This window comes from Acromyrmex echinatior, chromosome 2 (assembly GCF_024713525.1).
Source record: "Acromyrmex echinatior isolate Ae372 chromosome 2, ASM2471352v2, whole genome shotgun sequence".
Lineage (NCBI taxonomy): Eukaryota > Metazoa > Arthropoda > Insecta > Hymenoptera > Formicidae > Acromyrmex > Acromyrmex echinatior.
In genome coordinates this window covers 21,410,242-21,428,059 of record NC_141853.1, presented here as the reverse complement: position 1 = coordinate 21,428,059, position 17,818 = coordinate 21,410,242, and the positions used below count along the sequence as shown (strand labels likewise).

Genomic DNA, 17,818 nt, shown 5'->3' with positions numbered 1-17,818 from the left:
CTTTTTTGTGTCGGATGCTGATCGGTCCTGCGACTTTATATTACGTTTATACAGCTTATGTCATTTTATATATGATGGACTTCAGGTAAAAGTCATAATTACGTGATAATTTAATACTAGATAATCAATTCGACTATCGTTTGCAGGATATTTGCTTTATTTCTGTTTAATTTGTCTGTGTCATCGAATCATGCACTTCTTCTCTAGGCAAAAGAAGGAAGTCGCGCGGAGACGAACGGAACATAAAAGAGAGAGCAAGCAATGACACTCGTCTGGGTGTAAATATAATTCGCGGTGTCTCGCGGACGAGTTAAGTGGACATGGGGTGAGACGACGAGCGCAGAATAGGCTGCAATTAAGGAGTCAAGTCGAGACGAAACGAGCGGTCCGTATGCGTTACATTATGGAAATAGTATTCTTCGAGGTATTCTCCATTTCGAAATTAATACGATTGTCTTCTTCTTCTTCTTGATTGTGAATTTCCGATTCGCAGAAAATTAGTATCAGTTTATTTAGAAGCAGTACATTATGATAATTTATATACTTTAGGAAATTCTCATGCACCCCTCGATATCAGGATCGATTAACGTATTGTATTTACTTATTATCATTAATCTCGTGTTGCGAATTTGTGAGTATAATCTAAATGTTATTGCATGAAAATATAGTTATCTACAGACATATTTGTATAGATTTTTTAATGAAAGTTTCTTCTTTAATGATAATTCTAGTATTTAGATTTCATAATCATAGTTCCGGTATTTTATAGATACAGTAATTTCTTAATTTTATTAAATATATTGTTTTAAATTAAACATTTCTATTATAAATGAAGTTTTTTTGAAACTGTTTTATTTTTTATGTTATTATAGTTACATAAATCGTAGGTAGATGTATAAAATCTTGTTCTCTTTTCAAGAATATATTTTATATTATATTAAAAATGTTGTATATTAAACATATGCGAAACATGCGTAATCGGGAACCTGTTTTCACTGCATGAAAATCCGTCAATAAAACAAAGATCCTGATATGAGCACCTCTAAAGGATGTGAAGGAAGGTGAAGGGCCAATTATCCATAATTTCGTGTCTCACGTAATTGGAGGTGGAGAACGAGGCGGCGACGGTTCATTTTGAACGTCCATCTATGATCCTCATTTTGCTGTCTCACTGGCGATCCTTCGCTCTGGCCACGAGAGATTAATTCAATTTTGGTCTAGCTGTCTAGGATTTCTGGGACAAAACTGTGTTACATGTTCCTAAATCCGGTTCTTGTTAAGATCTCGGGACCAACAGTTATCGCGATTGTAATTAAGGACAGCGTCACGCAACTGCTAAGATTTCGCGACGTAACTTTAAATTAGCCGCCGATGGAGTTTTCGTAAAACGAGAAATCGTTGAAAGAGACTCTAGAGATTTAAAACCGTTGATTATTTTGCAAACAAAATCGTTAATTATTTTTATATCTCTCTTTTTAACTATGTAGCTGAAGTAATAAATATATTTTATTCTAATTATTTTCATATCTTGAACATCATGAAAATCAAATATTGGAAAACTTTAGTGTAACATGATTTCTCTTGCTTTAAGACATCTTATAAGAGCATTTAAAAATATATGTATAGCCAGAGCTTCTATAAAGGAAACTCTTTCAGATATTTTAAAGAGAATAATTAAAATGATAATTTTTTAGCATGATGTTGCAGATTATTTAAGCGATAAATAATTATAAATTCTTTGTATTTCTTATTTTCTAGCACAATATAATACATGCGATTTAATTGACCATTTATCAATATCAAAACCAAATCTTTTTATTATTTAAATTTGTCTTATATTCTAATTAATATAAATTATTCATTATTATACAGTTATTTATTATATAAACTTTAAAGCAATAACTTTCTCCACGTGAAATATTTCCTTTATTTTTAAAGATTAATAATGTATAAACTATTAAATTGTTTATACATTATTAATCGCTCGTTAAAAACAGAATGTTATTGTGACCAAACTCTGCCAGAAAATGTTTGTTCAAACCGTTTTCTCTAATAAATAAAAAGAATTAAATTTTGAATGTGTTTGTAAGATTACAACAATATTAAGTAAGATTAACAAATTATGTTCGCACTTTTGCATTTCAGTACGCCAGCGTATGATTACGCACCGAATCCTGACAAACAATGGATACTTCAAGTTACGCAGAAGATGCAACCCATTCACAAGCAGTTTACAGATCTTTTAATGACAAAACGATTGCAAACCTTGCAGAGCGTCGACTCTGCTGTGGATAGGGTACGCTTAATATTTATGCACAATTACCTATAGTAATACTTACATTGAGAAAAAATATACTAATTTTAGTAAATATTTATTTGAATAGTGCCAACTAAACTCTCAGTAAATAAATATTTATTGAATAAAAAGAAAGATAGTTGAATCAAAATAATTGTACCAAATAAGTGTATTCTTTATATTTAGTAAATATTTTATTGGCACTATTTAAATAAATGATTTACTAAAATTTAGTATATTTGTTTAATGTAAAGCATTTGAAATTTAGAATCTAATTGTATAGTCATATCATTTCTGAAAAACTATCTTTAACGAAAATTAGAGTTCAATACATGTTACGATTTATTTTACGATAGATTTATCAAGAATTGAAGGATCTGGGTGAACTAGATAACACGTACATTATTTATACGTCCGACCACGGATATCATTTGGGCCAGTTCGGACTTATAAAAGGCAAGAGCTTCCCGTTCGAATTCGATGTACGAGTGCCATTCCTTATTAGAGGTCCTGGTATCGAACCTGGATCTATGTAAGTTCCAATTGCATATTTAATTTAGATATTCATGATTATGGGAATTTGCTCAAAAATTAAAGAAATTTTAATTTTTGTAATTTCGGAAAAAATGTTTTTTTAATTTTGAAATATGGAGAGCTTGAATTATGAGAATTGTCCTTATAGCTTATGAAACTGAAATTTGAAAAAGTGAACGATGTCTGAAAGAGCGAATAGCATTCTTGTAAAATTATATCGATTCTTCTAAAAAATATTATATATATCCATATAGAAACGAAACCTTTGAGAATAGAAAATAAATTGTAAACTCGTAAAAAACGATAGGAACAGATTATATTCTATTATGTTCCTATTTATATTTGATGTATATTAAATGTGAATTATTATCAAATCAGCCAAATGATTCATCAGATATATTATATTGATCCAGATATATAAATTCTTTTCTTTTTATTACCTTTTTTTTCCTTAGATAAATTTAAAGTGAACTAGACTTAAATTCAAAGAAGAAATAAAATCGTTCCTCATAACAACACTATAATAAAATTTTAAACTGTCTTAATATCTATCTAATATATCTCTGAGAGTAAATGAACATCAATAAATGTCGAGAGATCGTTAAACGTTCTTTACGTCAAGTAGTTCTGAAAGTACAGCTATATGACTATAAGAGGTTTATTGGACATATGAAATTGCGGTGAGGTCATTATAATGCTGTTATCCGCGAAACTTGCGCGTTGGCTTTCGTTTACGGAAACTCGTTTAAGAACAAATAAACGTCGGAAAGTGTAGGGCCCGATATTGGGTCGCAATAAAACATCCGCATAACATTGCAGAGTAGACGACATAGTTTTGAACATCGATCTGGCGCCGACGTTCTTGGATATCGCTGGCGTCGAGACGCCGCCACAGATGGATGGTCGTTCCTTCAAGAAACTCTTTCTTAAGTGAGTACGTTGACAGTTTTTCTTGAGGTTCATGCACTTAAATCTTCAAGCTCACCATGTCGTTGCACTTTAATAACATCTACATGATCAAAAATACATGAAAATTAAATATGTAAAATATATTAATAAACGTAGAAAATGTATATATATGTATGTGTACTCACACTTTAAATATTTTCTCTCATTTTCTAGCTAATTACGCAGGATGTACCATTATAAAAATTTCATAAATTGAAAAAATTGTTTACTCATATTAACTAAGGTTGTAAACTTCACAGTCATTCAGTAAAATAAATTGTATCTTACTGAAAATGTTATGATGAAATATTTTTTAACTGAATTTTTTTTCTAGTGAGATTTTATCTATAAAAAATTCAATTATCTTATTTCTTTTTGCTGTTGAAACATAACTGCTTGAATATTAGTACATTGACCTCGAGATCTTGACCATTTAGTACGGTGCGTTATGTCACACGCATGATTCCCACGATGAATTCTCAATGTAATAATTTTCAATTGCATGTTCGAGTTTAATGTTCCTAGATATCTAACTTTAATGCGAGTCACGTAACCGGATTTCAGTCCATACTAAGCTAAAATTCCTGTTTTATAACTTCATTAATTTGTCAGAACTTTCTGACTTGGTTAGACGAAGTTACGTTGTTAAAACGCCCTTTTTGCAGTGTGACTTTTTACAGGCTTTACGAGGCTAGCGAAAATTAAAATCTCCGTCATGCAGCTCCATTAAATTATTATAACAGTAATAATCCCGTTATCGCGAAGCGCAATATTTTTTTCTTAAAGTAAACCTCTCGCGCCGTATCGATCTCGCTTGTGAGTAAAGTCCATTACAGTAGCAAGCATGGCAGAAGGTCGAAGTTCAAGTGGCCCGACACATTCCTGATCGAGTCTTCTGGTCGCCGTGAAACTCCGGAATCTATCGCTGAATCGAAGGCGCGAGAAGCCAGGAAACAAAATGCCACCCAAGTTAAGCGGCCGTCGAGTTCGACGCCAGAAGGGGAGGACGATGATATTACTGATCCAGATGCGGATGTCGAAACAGAGCATCGATTCATAGAGAATGACACCGGAAGTGATCAGGATATCTCTGATGATGAGGATTTTGAGGACTCGATGATCGATGAGACGAGTGAGTTTAAAGAGAAAGATTTTATTCTACTTCTATTTTCTTTGTTTTTTAACAGAACCGTACATGATTCTTTGACAAATCAGATTTTTTCGTCATTTAAAAAATACTGAAGTAATTTTGTCTAAAAAAAGAATAGACATGAGAATTATTTCATATTTTATTCTATATAATAAGATATGTCACCTAAAATATGTTTATGATTATATTCATGGATAATATACAACACATATTCAACAGTCGTGTTTCCCTGATATCAATTTTCACATTTTAGATGGAGTCAAACAGAAATAATTTCTTGTATTTAAAAATACATACAATTGGTTATAATTGAAAACAGAATTAAGTCATTTTCTATTATTATACATATAATATTTTGGTTGATTCCAATTTTTGGAAAATAAATAGTACCACCAATAAATAGTAGCAAACATAAATTGTCGCTAGGTAAAGAAAATAATGCCGATGAAAATAATAGCCGATGAATTTCTTTATTTTTCGATAAAACAAAATATGAAAAAACACAACAATTAAAAATCAAAATCAGATTATATTAATATATATTATAATAAAAGGGAATACATGAGAATTATTTCATATTTTATTTTAACATATTTTGCGGTAATAATAAGATATATGTCTCAGAAAGTACGTTTAAAGTATGTTTATATGGATAACATATATACTCAACAGTCGTATTTTCTTAATGTCAATTTTTACACTCTAGATGAAGTTAGATATAAGTAGTTTGTTGTATTAAAAATTATATACAATTGGTAATACATATACAATCAAATCGTAATCCTATTATAAATTGATAAAAACATATAGATTGCATTTTTTATTTTCTATTTAATTAAATGTGAATTAATTTTACTATTGTTTCTCGTTTTAATTATTAACAATTCTTTGGATTTCTCGCGCGGTGCACGATTATTTTGACAAAACGCTTTTACGTAAAGTATGAAAATTAGATGTATTCTAATCAAATAAATGACCGATGACGATAAAATATAGATAGATAATAAATTGAATAATTAATTCATAGGACCATTACGTTCATCGGATTATTGGAATTTATGAGATTGTTCAAATTCTCATTACATTTCAAATTATATTCTCAATATTAAAATTAGTTAATAGTCCAATAGAAATTATTAATTTTTATCCTCTTTTTTAAATTTTATTTTTGTTGTTAGAAAAATTAGATTAGAAATTACCAATTATGCATTATAAAATGAACTCTGGGAAGCGTCAAGATAGAGCTCGCGATATTAATCTTACGAAAACTCGGATAGATAGATCCGTTGGTTCGACAACAAGAGCAGATGCTCTGGACGTACAAAGCACAACGTTACATTATAAAACCTACCGTTACACCAGATGCTGTGCGTCGCGTATTACGCGTACACGCGCGAAGGAACAAGTTCTTTCCCTGGTATGCATTAGCATAAATACCCGGTCCTCGGGATCGAGCCGAGGCGCATCCTTCGTCCTGTTATCCTGCTCTCGAGATTATCGAGAGAGGGCTTTGTCGCGAGGGTATTTTTGGCGATAAATGTGATGTCAGTAAAAGCAAAACGTATGTATGAACATTATCGATGATGATGTTTCTCCAAACGCACAGGAAATCTCGCGATCTTGTGTGGTACGTATTATGGAATCAAAAACTATTGGGGTGGATTTTTTTTTTAAAGAGAGATTTCCACGCAAGGAAATATACGGCATTCGGGTTCTAATGCCCATTTCTACCAATATAGATTAATTTTAATCTCGGTTTAATTCACTTTCTATTTGTCTGTAATTTTAAGAATTAGAAAAAGATAAAAAGTAAATTAAAACCGAGATTAAAATTAATCTACATTGAAATGGATATAAACCTGCTTGATTCCAATAGTTCTTTTTTTTGCTCGCTAGAATCTGCAGTGATTTTATCGAGTATTCCTCCTTGTCGTCGAACATCAAGCTTCGAGGAATTAATTCGAGTTCTGTTGGTCTGCAACACTGTGTTGCGTTGTGTTTAACTTCATATAGATGTCTGTTTGCATATGAATATGAATATGAAGTCGATCCCTCTATGGCTCCGTTTTCTAGATACTATAAACCACTTCGCATCCGCTTTCATTAGAAATCGGTGATTTCATCCTATATGATCACTTTAATTTCCTCGTTGGAGCGATAACAGTCACAAATAAATATAAATATTAATCTTCTCTCTGTGTACAAATATTTTAACATTAACATATCACAGATAACATTCCTACGAAAACTTTGGAAATTTGGCAAATTTTTATTTACGTTTTTAGTAGCCTAGGTGTTTGTATCTATATGCATAGAAAGTTAACAAAACCATGTATAATGAACGAAAAACTTTTAAAAAAGAAATTTTTGGAAAAATAGTCTCGTCGAAATCTTGCTGAAAGTTCCCATTTTTTAATTTTACAAACATTTCACAAATACAGATTCACATATCAGGGAATCTGACGAACGAAATTAATCTGAAACATATTTTTCATTGCTGCAAGTGCATTTGTGTCTCAGGCTCAGATCCACATCTCGACAATAGGGTGCATCCGATGCACACGCCCTATGCGACAAAGCACGAGCGTCTCGCGGCGGAGTGCTCGCGACCAGAAGCGCAGACCGATTGTCTCCCCGGACAGAAGTGGCGATGCGAGAGAGACGGACACCGTTGGCGACGGCACAAGTGCAGATATGCGGCACCTCCACCGCCGCAAAAGGTTTCCAAGAAGTGCGCTTGTTTCACTCCCAACGGCGTGATCTACACGAGGCTCGAGTCTAACGATTACGACGGACAGAGATACGGTTTCACGAAGGACCGCCGGCCTGTAGATCCTTATGATGACACAGCGGGATTCTTCACCAAACGAGGTGATCTTAGCGTTATTATTGTTCTGCATTTTCATATATAATCTATCAAAGAAAAAAATTAAAGTTTCAATAGTAAAGATTCCCTAATAAATTTGAGCTCGACTTTTTATCCTAGCAATTTACAATCCCTTAAATTATTGAAATAATTGTCATGAAATGAATTAAACAAATAATTCAAATAAAGGCTCTAAATGAATAAATCAATAAATTATAATTACAATTGGTGTTGGCTCTCAAAGGCTTCTCTTTAACGTTTTAATATGAATTAAATTTAAATTAAAACGAATGAAAAATAATTGATATAGGCAAGCGAGAAATATCGGATATCGTATCAGCCAAGGAAAATAATGAAGAATCTGATAATGACATTGACTTGGATGATAGAGACAGACGCGCGATTGATGAAGAAGATGATGACGATATGATGCAGGAGATTGATATGCTGATGCGGGAGGTGAACGAAGAATATAAGAAAAACCTTAATAGGTACGAAAATAATTATTAAATCGCAGAATTCGGAAGAGCTTTTTATTGTGAAACTCTGTATAACGTGTATTTCAGAACCGGCAGTAATATGAGAACTGAGAACTCTGATGAAACTGACGAATTAAATAAATACATTGTCGATTACTTGGATTACGGCTACTCGATAAACGATTTTGATCCCACTTTAGATAAGATTGTTAATGGTCGATTAAATTTGAATGATGTAATAAAAAGGCATCGGAGAGTACGGAGAAACGTGATGAAGAAGGATACTATAGAACATGTCACAAAGATTATGGAAAGCATTGAAGAAGAACTAGATGACTTGAAGGTAACGTTTGACGAAACGTTGCGATCATACTAATATAATTTTATATATATTACTATAAATATAAGCAATTTATTATTTTAGCAAACTCAAGTTCGTCACTTATCATCCGAAGTAGGAAAATCACTATCGCCAAAATGTTTGGTTTTACCGGAAGGGGGTGTAAATTGTACCGAAGCTATATATCAAGATCCTAACGAGTGGCGAATATCCAGACGAGAAATTGAACAACAAATCCGAGAGATGCGAATGCAATTGGAAACGTTGAAAGTAAATTGTATAAATATGTATTAATATATTATACAATATAATATGATATAATGTATATGTATATAGACCTTTTAATTAAGTTTTGTGACAACATCTATGTATTTGCAGGAGATTCGCAGACACTTAATGATCAAACGACCACAATTTTCGGATAATGAGGAGAAGCTTGCTGACGCAGAAGAAACTCGCAGTTCGCACAAAAACCATCATTCTCCAAAAGGACACACAAGCCGCCATCATAAAAAGCACGATAAAATTGCTCATACTACTGCAGATCTTATCACAAACACGACTACGGAGTCTATTATGAAGATTAATACTACTCCGAGCGATGAAAAATCGTCGACAACAGAAGAGAAGCCCGACAAATATAGTTCTATCGAAACTTCTACAACAGAGACTGCAAGTGAAACATCAACGACAATGATTCTAACGACAGTTAAACCGAAGAAACAACCTCGTCGTCAGAAGATTAAGGAGACATCTACGAACAGAACAGAAATCGAAGAGGATAAACCGCAAAGGCGTAGAAAAACGCATCATCATCGTAGAAACAATACGCTACTTACGAATAGTGTACACGATGATGTCCCACGCGCGAATGCAACATATGTTACTAGCGATGTGACATTGTCTACGCAAAGTCCTATGACTCACGAGAAACACAATCACAAATTTATGACTACTGTTCCTGCTACTACAATTACAGAATCAAGCACTGCAAGGCAAGGAACTCATTATTCAGAAGTATTCAGGAGTAATAACGATTCCAGCGAAGATCATACTACGGAATCGATCACAGTTACTGAATCTGGATCGACTATAACAATGACTTCGATACATATGACGGAGATGCCAAAAACTAATCCGGCTATCGATAGAAGTTTCGGTCGACCTCGAAATACATCCATTATATTACCGACTACACCGTCAATGAAGAGATATCCTAAGGTACAAAAGAACAGGACGTCAAGTATTCTTGGACCAGCGAGGATCGACGTTACTATTCTTGAATCTCCTGATAGAAAACACAAACAAGGTATGAATCTTGATTAATTTTAGTTCCTGTCTTTAAAGATATTTTTCATTATATAATTTTTACTTCAGGTTTAATTAATAGCAACGATCGTCTGCCACCGATGTTAAACACTCCATTAGAAGCACGACATAAATGTTATTGCGAGCCTGATACAAAAAAAGATGAGAAAGAGATTGCTAGGGAAGAAAGACGAAGATTGAAGGAGGAGCGTTTAAAGAAGAAAGAGCGAAAACTCAGAAAGAAGGCAAAGCTGGAAAAGGAATGTCTAACGGAAAAAATGAACTGCTTCGAACACGATAACGATCACTGGCGTACCGCACCTCTATGGAATGCGGGACCATTTTGCTTTTGCATGAATGCTAACAATAACACATATTCGTGCATACGTACAATTAATAAGACGCACGATTTTCTTTACTGCGAATTTACTACAGGATTAGTAACATATTATAATTTAAGACTCGGTATGTATGAAAGATATCTCAAGGAATAAGATTTTACGAAAAAATTATTGATTTACTTTCATTTTTTGTCATAGATCCATTTGAACAATGGAATAGAGTTTCATCTTTGACACCCTCTGAAAAATCTTATCTACACGATCAATTGGAACACTTAAAGGGCTGTAAAGGTACATGGGATTGTACAGTCGGTAACGCTAGAGAAGCTATGCCACAACTTCAGCAACACCAACGATATATTTCGAAAAGAAAATATAATGATGCATTCGGTACGTTTTGTAAAAAAATATTTATTTATATGTTAAATGATAAAAGTTTTATAAATTGTTTTAGCAGAAGATATGTTCGTACCTTCGGCATTACAAATTATACGCGAAAGCGAACTTGGCAGTCCACCTAATAAAAGACGAAAGAAGTTACAAAAGTAAGTGTAGAGGTATTTTTAAATATTAAAAATAATTGAATCAAATATGATAATGTGAATTTAATATCATTATCATTTTTGTTTTAGTTGGAATAGGCGTAGTAGAAGCTGGCAAACTAGCTGGCGACATCATCAAGATTCAGTGAATCCTCGACGTCATAATTATAGACATCAATACTGATTTATCTTTTTTTTTTACGCTTCAACGATATCGTGACAAATTGCCTTAGGTATATATTGATTTCGCAATGCATTTAGTAACCTAATTTATTTAGTAACAAATAATGAAGAAACCGAGCTTATATTAGCAGATATTTAAATTAATAACTCGATTTTATTAGACCTTCGTCATCCACATTGTGCATGTTTTCAATACATTTTATGACTACTGTCAGATTTAATTGTAGAAATGTCATATGCACCGTGTGGAGCACATTTATAAATATATAAAATATGTAATTTTTATATGATTTATATACGTTTTATATATAATTGGGACTATAAATAATTAAAGACGTAGTTAGATAATTTTGTTCTATTTCGCAAATATCTTTTGATGATAATTTATTCATTTTTTAAAGAATTAATAAAAAAATAATTTATTATGCAAGCAACTTGTCTAAGTATAGCTTGAAATTTTTATAATATATGTCATGACTAATCGCATTTGTTTAAAAATTAATAAACTGAATTTGACAATATTATTACTTTTCTCACTATTAACATGTCGATATTAACCAATGTCAATATACATTTTCTTATTACACAAAAAGTATTTATTAGAGTATCATTACTGAAATCAGCTGTGTAATAGAAGACTGAAAACACACAACGAAAAAAATAACTTTATCTTCCCTTGCCAATTGCAATCTTTCTGTAATGTATTATTTGTGTAACAATTAGAAATGTTTATCAAATGCTGCCATTTTTTTTAACTCCCCTATTACCTTTATATGACAAAATGTACACATATCCTTACGTAATGCACTGCCAAAACATTTATAAGCATTGATATTCTTGGTATATCATAATATTGATTCTAAAGCAAGAATAGATGATATAAGCTCTAAGCTTTAGTTGAATTTTTACGATTATTCAAAAACACAGAATTACTGTAATTACAAAATTTTTATTTGGGATTTTGACTCTTTTAATCTAACGATAAGTAATCGTATTTGTCCTATTATTTTAGCACAGCGGTTTTAGTATAGCAAAATGATTATTAGTAACGCATAATACATATTGAGGAAGAGTAGAATGCTGGCGTATAATATAACTAGGAAGAAATAAAGATAAACATAATAAATTCATACATATATTCTAACTTGTACAGTCTTTATACGGCTATATAAATGTTTTTTTTTTAATTATTTATCTTTATAATATGTTATATGAGTTTTTTGTTGATATTGCAATAGTTCACAGATTCAAATTATTTATTTTAGATATATAAAAATTAAAAAATGTATGTAATAACATCTTTCAATTAGCATTCTACCTTTCCTCTCTTCTTTACATTATACTAAACTGTCATTCACATTTATTTTTATTAGAAAAGAAATGTAACAAAAGGAAACAATGTATTTAAGTCTAGAATTTAGAAGAACAAACATTTTGTCTCTGCGGTATTATTTTCTTTATATAGGAAACATTATAAATTAAAAAACGTTATTTAGTTACCAAAAATACATGTGTATGTATATAGATAATGAGAAGTAGGTAAATAATTTATGCATTTAATTGAAATTGTAGAATATATATTAAAATTTGTGAAAAAAATTTGATATATTTTTTTGAATTTTTTATGTATTAAATTCTGTAATAAAATGTTACTTTTCAGGAAAATGATATATTTAATTCAAATATTGTAGGTTCCTGCAGTATTCTTTTACTAATTTACATAGGAACTATTCAATCATGAAAATTAAATATCGATAGGATCATCTAATTCACTATAAGTTTCAAAAATGTTAGCAATATCATTATGATTTTTGTTTGATTTACCTCTATCTTGTAAATTGTATTTATCTTCGATTCTACAGTTAGAACTTGTAGAACATATCTTCTCCGTTTTATCAGCAATATTTTTACTTATAAAATCATCTACAATATCTTCAGAATCACATAAATCATTATTTATAGCATTACATTTCTCATTTGTTATCATATCTTTAATCTCATGAATACTATCAGAAGATGAATTTTGTGCACTAGATAGACATTCTTCCTTTGGCGAGTCTAGATATTTTGTCCACTCACTTTCAACAGATTTATCAATGTCTAATTCTTGAATAGTGTTGGTAGTGTTACAATCATCATTGCTGTTCTTTTGATACAAGGAAAATGATATGTCATTTGTCTTCAAATAATTCAAATGTTGAACATGAAGACGACAGTCTTTGCCAGATCCTTGGAAATATACCTAGAAATAAAAACAATGTGATTTAATATTTAATCAAAATAAAAATTCAAATAACAAATCGTATTATTTGTTATCACTAATGAATCTTGAAACGTGTACCTTCTGTATGGATTGTTTTGCATTACACAACTTGCACTGCCATTTGCGTGCTTTTTTCACTATATGTACCTATAAAGATGTGAAAGAAATGAATAGGTTATAACAAATGCTAAACTATTAATGATATCCAATTTAAGCTTACTTGGTACATTTTGCAAGAATAACAACGTAACACATTCATATCTTGTGGCATTTCTAAAAATATGTTGTAATTCGAAAACTAGAAAACTACACAGAGAGCTTCAAATTCAAGTACAATTATAACCGCCACTCAGGAAACGTCAGATCTATTCTTTATAACTGAACTGGTGTAGATACACTCGATTCGTAGTACTTAAAGTGAAATAGATATATTTGAAGTTGGCGAGAGATAGAAAATTTTAGTGCACTCCAGTGCAACGACAAAAGAACAGACTAATTTAAAATAATAAATAGAGTGAAGTGAGGTACACGCGAAAATATGTCCTAAAAGTAAAAGTCAATTTTTAATTTATTTTTTTATATATTATTTTATAAAGTACATATTGAGTTAATATATTTTGTATTATATACGTTAAAAAAAATGACAAATCTGGACATTTACTGTGCACAAATGTGCTACTAACATTGATGTTCCATATAATTTATTTCAATTCTATTGTACAACTTGGCAGAGCTTCTATAAGTTCTCTTCTAAGTGAAGCTTTATCTTCCAAGTATGGAATATCAGTAATCTTCAGAGTCTTCAGATTTCTGTAGAAGATAAAAAGAATTCAATATGTATATGTGTATATATATATATATATATATATATATATATATATATATAGAGCTATATATTTTTACAATTTAACAAACATTGAAAATAATATTTTTTAAATGTAAATATATATATAATAATACAAAATGCTTACTTGAGATTTTTCAAACTGCGCACTCCTTGATCGGTTATACTCTTACATTCTTTGATTTCAAGAGTAGTTAGGGTATCCTTTACTGCTGATAATAGTGGTAAGGCAGTGTTATATAAATAACGACAACGTATGAGTTTTATCTCGTCGATATATCTGCAACCAACTGAATTTTTATAAATATTACCCTTTATAAATATTACCTATTTAACAACATGACGATATACAAGAATTCATTTATGAATGCAACTGATTTTTTTTTAATTAACAATAAGTTTCCTAAACAACAAAAAGTGTCTAAAATCAGATCATAAGACATTTTCTGCGTCTAAAAGACGACTTAAAGACATCTTATGTCATAATTTTAGACTTTGTTTGGGTTAGACTTTGGTTGCTATTAGCTCTGTTACAATATTAATTAACATAATACATTTGGTTAGTAGTAATACATTCATTGTTCTTAATGAAAAATTTAAATTAATATTTAATTCCAAATTATATCATATTAACTATATTGTTATTATCAAAGAATTCTCAGTTAAAACATCTCATTGTCAAATAATATTATTATAATGTATCATATACGCATGTACATTTAATATGATACTAACCCAAGTATGGAAATCCTACATGTGTTATTCCAGAGTCTGTACCATCTATTGCTTGAATATAATATCGATTTTCATCCGACTGTAATTTATTGTAATCTTTTAAGTGTTCTGAGAAACCTTTCCATCTGACACTGGCACCATTCTTTAAGAGCCATTCAGTACATGCACGATCTGGACCAACTGATTGAATTCTTTCATAGTCAACCCTCAAAATAATTATTATCTTAAAAGTTGTATATTAATAAATAATCTAACAATTAATATAATAATGAATTTTATCGGATACCTGTTAAATATTATGGTTAACCAATAGAAGAATTCTCTGTTAGGCACTTTTCGGCAATGATTCGTGGTGGTTAAGAATCCATTTAATATCTATAATATAACATTTATATAATATGATAAAAATAATTATATAATAAATATGTTCCTGCATTTTATATTACTGTCTTGTTATTTCATATAGAAATCAAAAACACGATTCGAGTTATACATCTTTCAACATGTATTGTATCACACATTGTTTATTTTATATAATCATTTTTTACATACATATATATATAAAATAAACAAAATGTGATATAATAAAAATGAGAGTTAATCATATTACTGTATTGACAAATACAAAATATAATAGCATATCATACGCATGGCATCATTGTCCCTTCAATTATTCTAATCAATTGTACAAGTTTACAATACGCCTGTAAGCACTAAAAGATTAAATTTATTATGAACAATTGTCAATCAAACAGTTTCCTTGTAACGGATATATGTACCTCTGCCTGTACCGTATCAATACGACATACTATTATCGACAGGAGATAGAGAGCCTACAATCAGAGTGACGCCATAAGGGTATCACTTGTGATTGGTCCGCCATGTTTTAGCCATTCCCTTCAGTTTTTTAAACGCATTATATTCTAAATTTTGAATTCATGAAAAATTGTGACAAATTAAAAAATGATAATAAATATTGTATATAAAATAATAAAACTTTTACATATATTATTTATTATAAAATTTCATTTATTTTGTACTATTAAATTGTACTATTGTACATTTTGTAATATTGCACATTACTTTATACAAAACATTATTTATTGCACATTATTTGCGCTATTAAATGCGCCAGTTTATTATTCATTCTCTGTTCGTACATTTTAGGAGCAAAATGCATCTGTAATAATATAAAAGAAATTCAGAAAAATATTATTATATATATGTACATACCATGTTATAAAATATTATATATTAAATATCGTAATTATCATATTATTTGATTTAGACTCATGCAATGATATATAATTGAAAAGATTCCTCCACCACTCCCGCCAATTTTTAATGGCGATCCTCTTTTCTTTGTAAGTATATTCCCCCGTAAAAAAACGAGTTACTAATAAATTTAGTCGGTTTTTGCAGGTAAGTATGTTTTAAATTTATTTTTTAATTTTATATCTCTCTTTTTTTCTTTAATTATTTTATTATATTTCGCTAAAATCATATTGTGATTAGCGAAATATTGGGTCATCTAAAAAGTATCCGCGGTTTTTTGTCACTAGATGTGTGTTGATGGTCATATATCTAGTGACAAAGTACCGCGGATACTTTTTAGATGACCCAATACAATAAAATAATTAACAATTACATTGCACAGCTTTTTAATATTATCTTTTATTGTAATCCTTTAATAATGCAATAATTATTTATAATTCAATGTATAATAAAAAATGTTGTTCGAAATATAATAAGAATTATATTATATAGGAGCACAATTAACAAAATTTAGTAATGAGGTATTATACGAAAATGTCGAAAATACATACGATAACACAAATTTTCTAAACCAAATATAATAATTAAATAAAATATAATTTAATGAAATATTGATAAATGTGGTATGAAAATACTAACAACAATTAGATCGTACTTACTATTAATTATTAACTTGTTGTTGATTATATTATAAAACTTATTAATATCGTGATAAAAAGTCATTAATACATTTACGACAAGACTTTCGCATTTAAAATAATTATCCCAATAATTTGATCAAGGTCCCTCCACGATTGTGATAAGGTTAGTATCCGATACAAAGAAGAAAAAATCTTCATAGAAAAGCGAACTTGATGTATTCTGATTCCACGTCAAATTCATAAGATCCATTCGCAAAAAAAAGTTAAGCAATCCGTCAAATACCAGTGATCTTATTACAGAAGGATGTGAATTCCAAATCTTTCAGACCACTTATGATAGAAATAATTTTGATAGCATCTTAATTACATTTTTATTGCATTTTTAATATAATATCAAAATTTGCGAGGAAATTATATGTTCTGCCACACATTACTACAAATCATCTCTTATTAAAAATAAAAAGATAAAATGAATTTCCTTATGGAATGGTGATTACGAAGGAATATATTTAATAGTAATAATAATATATTTAATAATAAAATACATGCATTATTATTAATTAGTAATTTTTTATATGTATGAATACAAAAGTATCTCGGGTACCAACTGTTCGAGATAAATCGAACTTGATAATAATGAGATTTTGAAGAATTAAGTATGCTTTCTGAAAAATTTGTTATTATATATAAAATTTAACAATCTTTTTTTTTCTGCATTTTCTCAAAATTTTAATTATTAATACCTCGCTAATATAAAGGTATCCATTCGACTTATCTCGAATTTTTTGTATCCACACATTTTTAATTCATGTAATCATAAAAGAACATAAGGTATTTTGATAAAAAAATTATCTAACTCGACAAAAATCAAAATTTGTTAAATATAATATATCTGCATGTATTTTATCATAGAAAAGTATATAATATACATATAAATTAATAATTAACAATATTCTGGAATGGCGGGATGTCTCCAATACCTAAAAATGATTTTAAAATAACAGTTAAAAAATTAAATATATACATTCGTAATCATATTTTTTTGTTAGAGCAATCATCGAAAAATAAGCAAA

At 29.9% G+C, this 17,818-nt stretch overlaps 3 protein-coding genes across 6 annotated transcripts in view; 1 reads left to right on the top strand and 2 right to left on the bottom strand.

Annotated features, from left to right (window-relative positions):
- The window catches only part of Sulf1 (Extracellular sulfatase Sulf1), a 78,364-nt gene extending 66,856 nt beyond the window's left edge, over positions 1 to 11,508 (top strand). Inside the window, exons 5-17 of one of the 3 annotated variants that reach the window (XM_087416625.1) lie at positions 2,146 to 2,296; positions 2,653 to 2,828; positions 3,650 to 3,760; positions 4,618 to 4,910; positions 7,449 to 7,799; positions 8,105 to 8,285; positions 8,361 to 8,616; positions 8,698 to 8,883; positions 8,992 to 9,922; positions 9,991 to 10,386; positions 10,461 to 10,652; positions 10,717 to 10,807; positions 10,895 to 11,508. In XM_087416625.1, coding sequence (XP_087272751.1) covers positions 2,146 to 2,296; positions 2,653 to 2,828; positions 3,650 to 3,760; positions 4,618 to 4,910; positions 7,449 to 7,799; positions 8,105 to 8,285; positions 8,361 to 8,616; positions 8,698 to 8,883; positions 8,992 to 9,922; positions 9,991 to 10,386; positions 10,461 to 10,652; positions 10,717 to 10,807; positions 10,895 to 10,988 — 3,409 coding nt within the window. In that variant the 3' untranslated portion in view covers positions 10,989 to 11,508. Of the gene's footprint in view, positions 1 to 2,145; positions 2,297 to 2,652; positions 2,829 to 3,649; positions 3,761 to 4,614; positions 4,911 to 7,448; positions 7,800 to 8,104; positions 8,286 to 8,360; positions 8,617 to 8,697; positions 8,884 to 8,991; positions 9,923 to 9,990; positions 10,387 to 10,460; positions 10,653 to 10,716; positions 10,808 to 10,894 lie in introns of all 3 variants that reach the window. The other 2 variants (XM_087416623.1, XM_087416624.1) reach the window with 2 other exon arrangements.
- Positions 11,509 to 12,419: 911 nt separating this feature from the next.
- LOC105154909 (MRN complex-interacting protein) lies at positions 12,420 to 13,608 on the bottom strand. The gene is made up of 3 exons (XM_011070710.2): positions 13,471 to 13,608; positions 13,329 to 13,397; positions 12,420 to 13,229 (listed from the first exon to the last, which is right to left on the bottom strand). The coding sequence occupies exons 1-3, from the start codon at positions 13,519 to 13,521 to the stop codon at positions 12,732 to 12,734; spliced, it is 618 nt and encodes a 205-aa protein (XP_011069012.1). The 5' UTR covers positions 13,522 to 13,608; the 3' UTR covers positions 12,420 to 12,731.
- A 44-nt stretch (positions 13,609 to 13,652) lies between these two features.
- Positions 13,653 to 15,686, bottom strand: LOC105154918 (ATP synthase subunit s, mitochondrial). Of its 2 annotated transcripts, none has more exons than XM_087416626.1 (6): positions 15,477 to 15,661; positions 15,116 to 15,204; positions 14,830 to 15,035; positions 14,222 to 14,384; positions 13,934 to 14,060; positions 13,653 to 13,793 (listed from the first exon to the last, which is right to left on the bottom strand). In XM_087416626.1, exons 1-5 carry the CDS (start codon positions 15,486 to 15,488, stop codon positions 13,952 to 13,954), a joined length of 579 nt encoding a protein of 192 aa, XP_087272752.1. In that variant the 5' UTR covers positions 15,489 to 15,661; the 3' UTR covers positions 13,653 to 13,793; positions 13,934 to 13,951. The 2 variants fall into 2 exon arrangements, with proteins under 2 accessions (XP_087272752.1, XP_011069024.1); XM_011070722.2 differs by lacking the exon at positions 13,653 to 13,793 and having other exon boundaries at positions 13,801 to 14,060; positions 15,477 to 15,542; positions 15,609 to 15,686.
- Between the last annotated feature and the right edge of the window lie 2,132 nt (positions 15,687 to 17,818).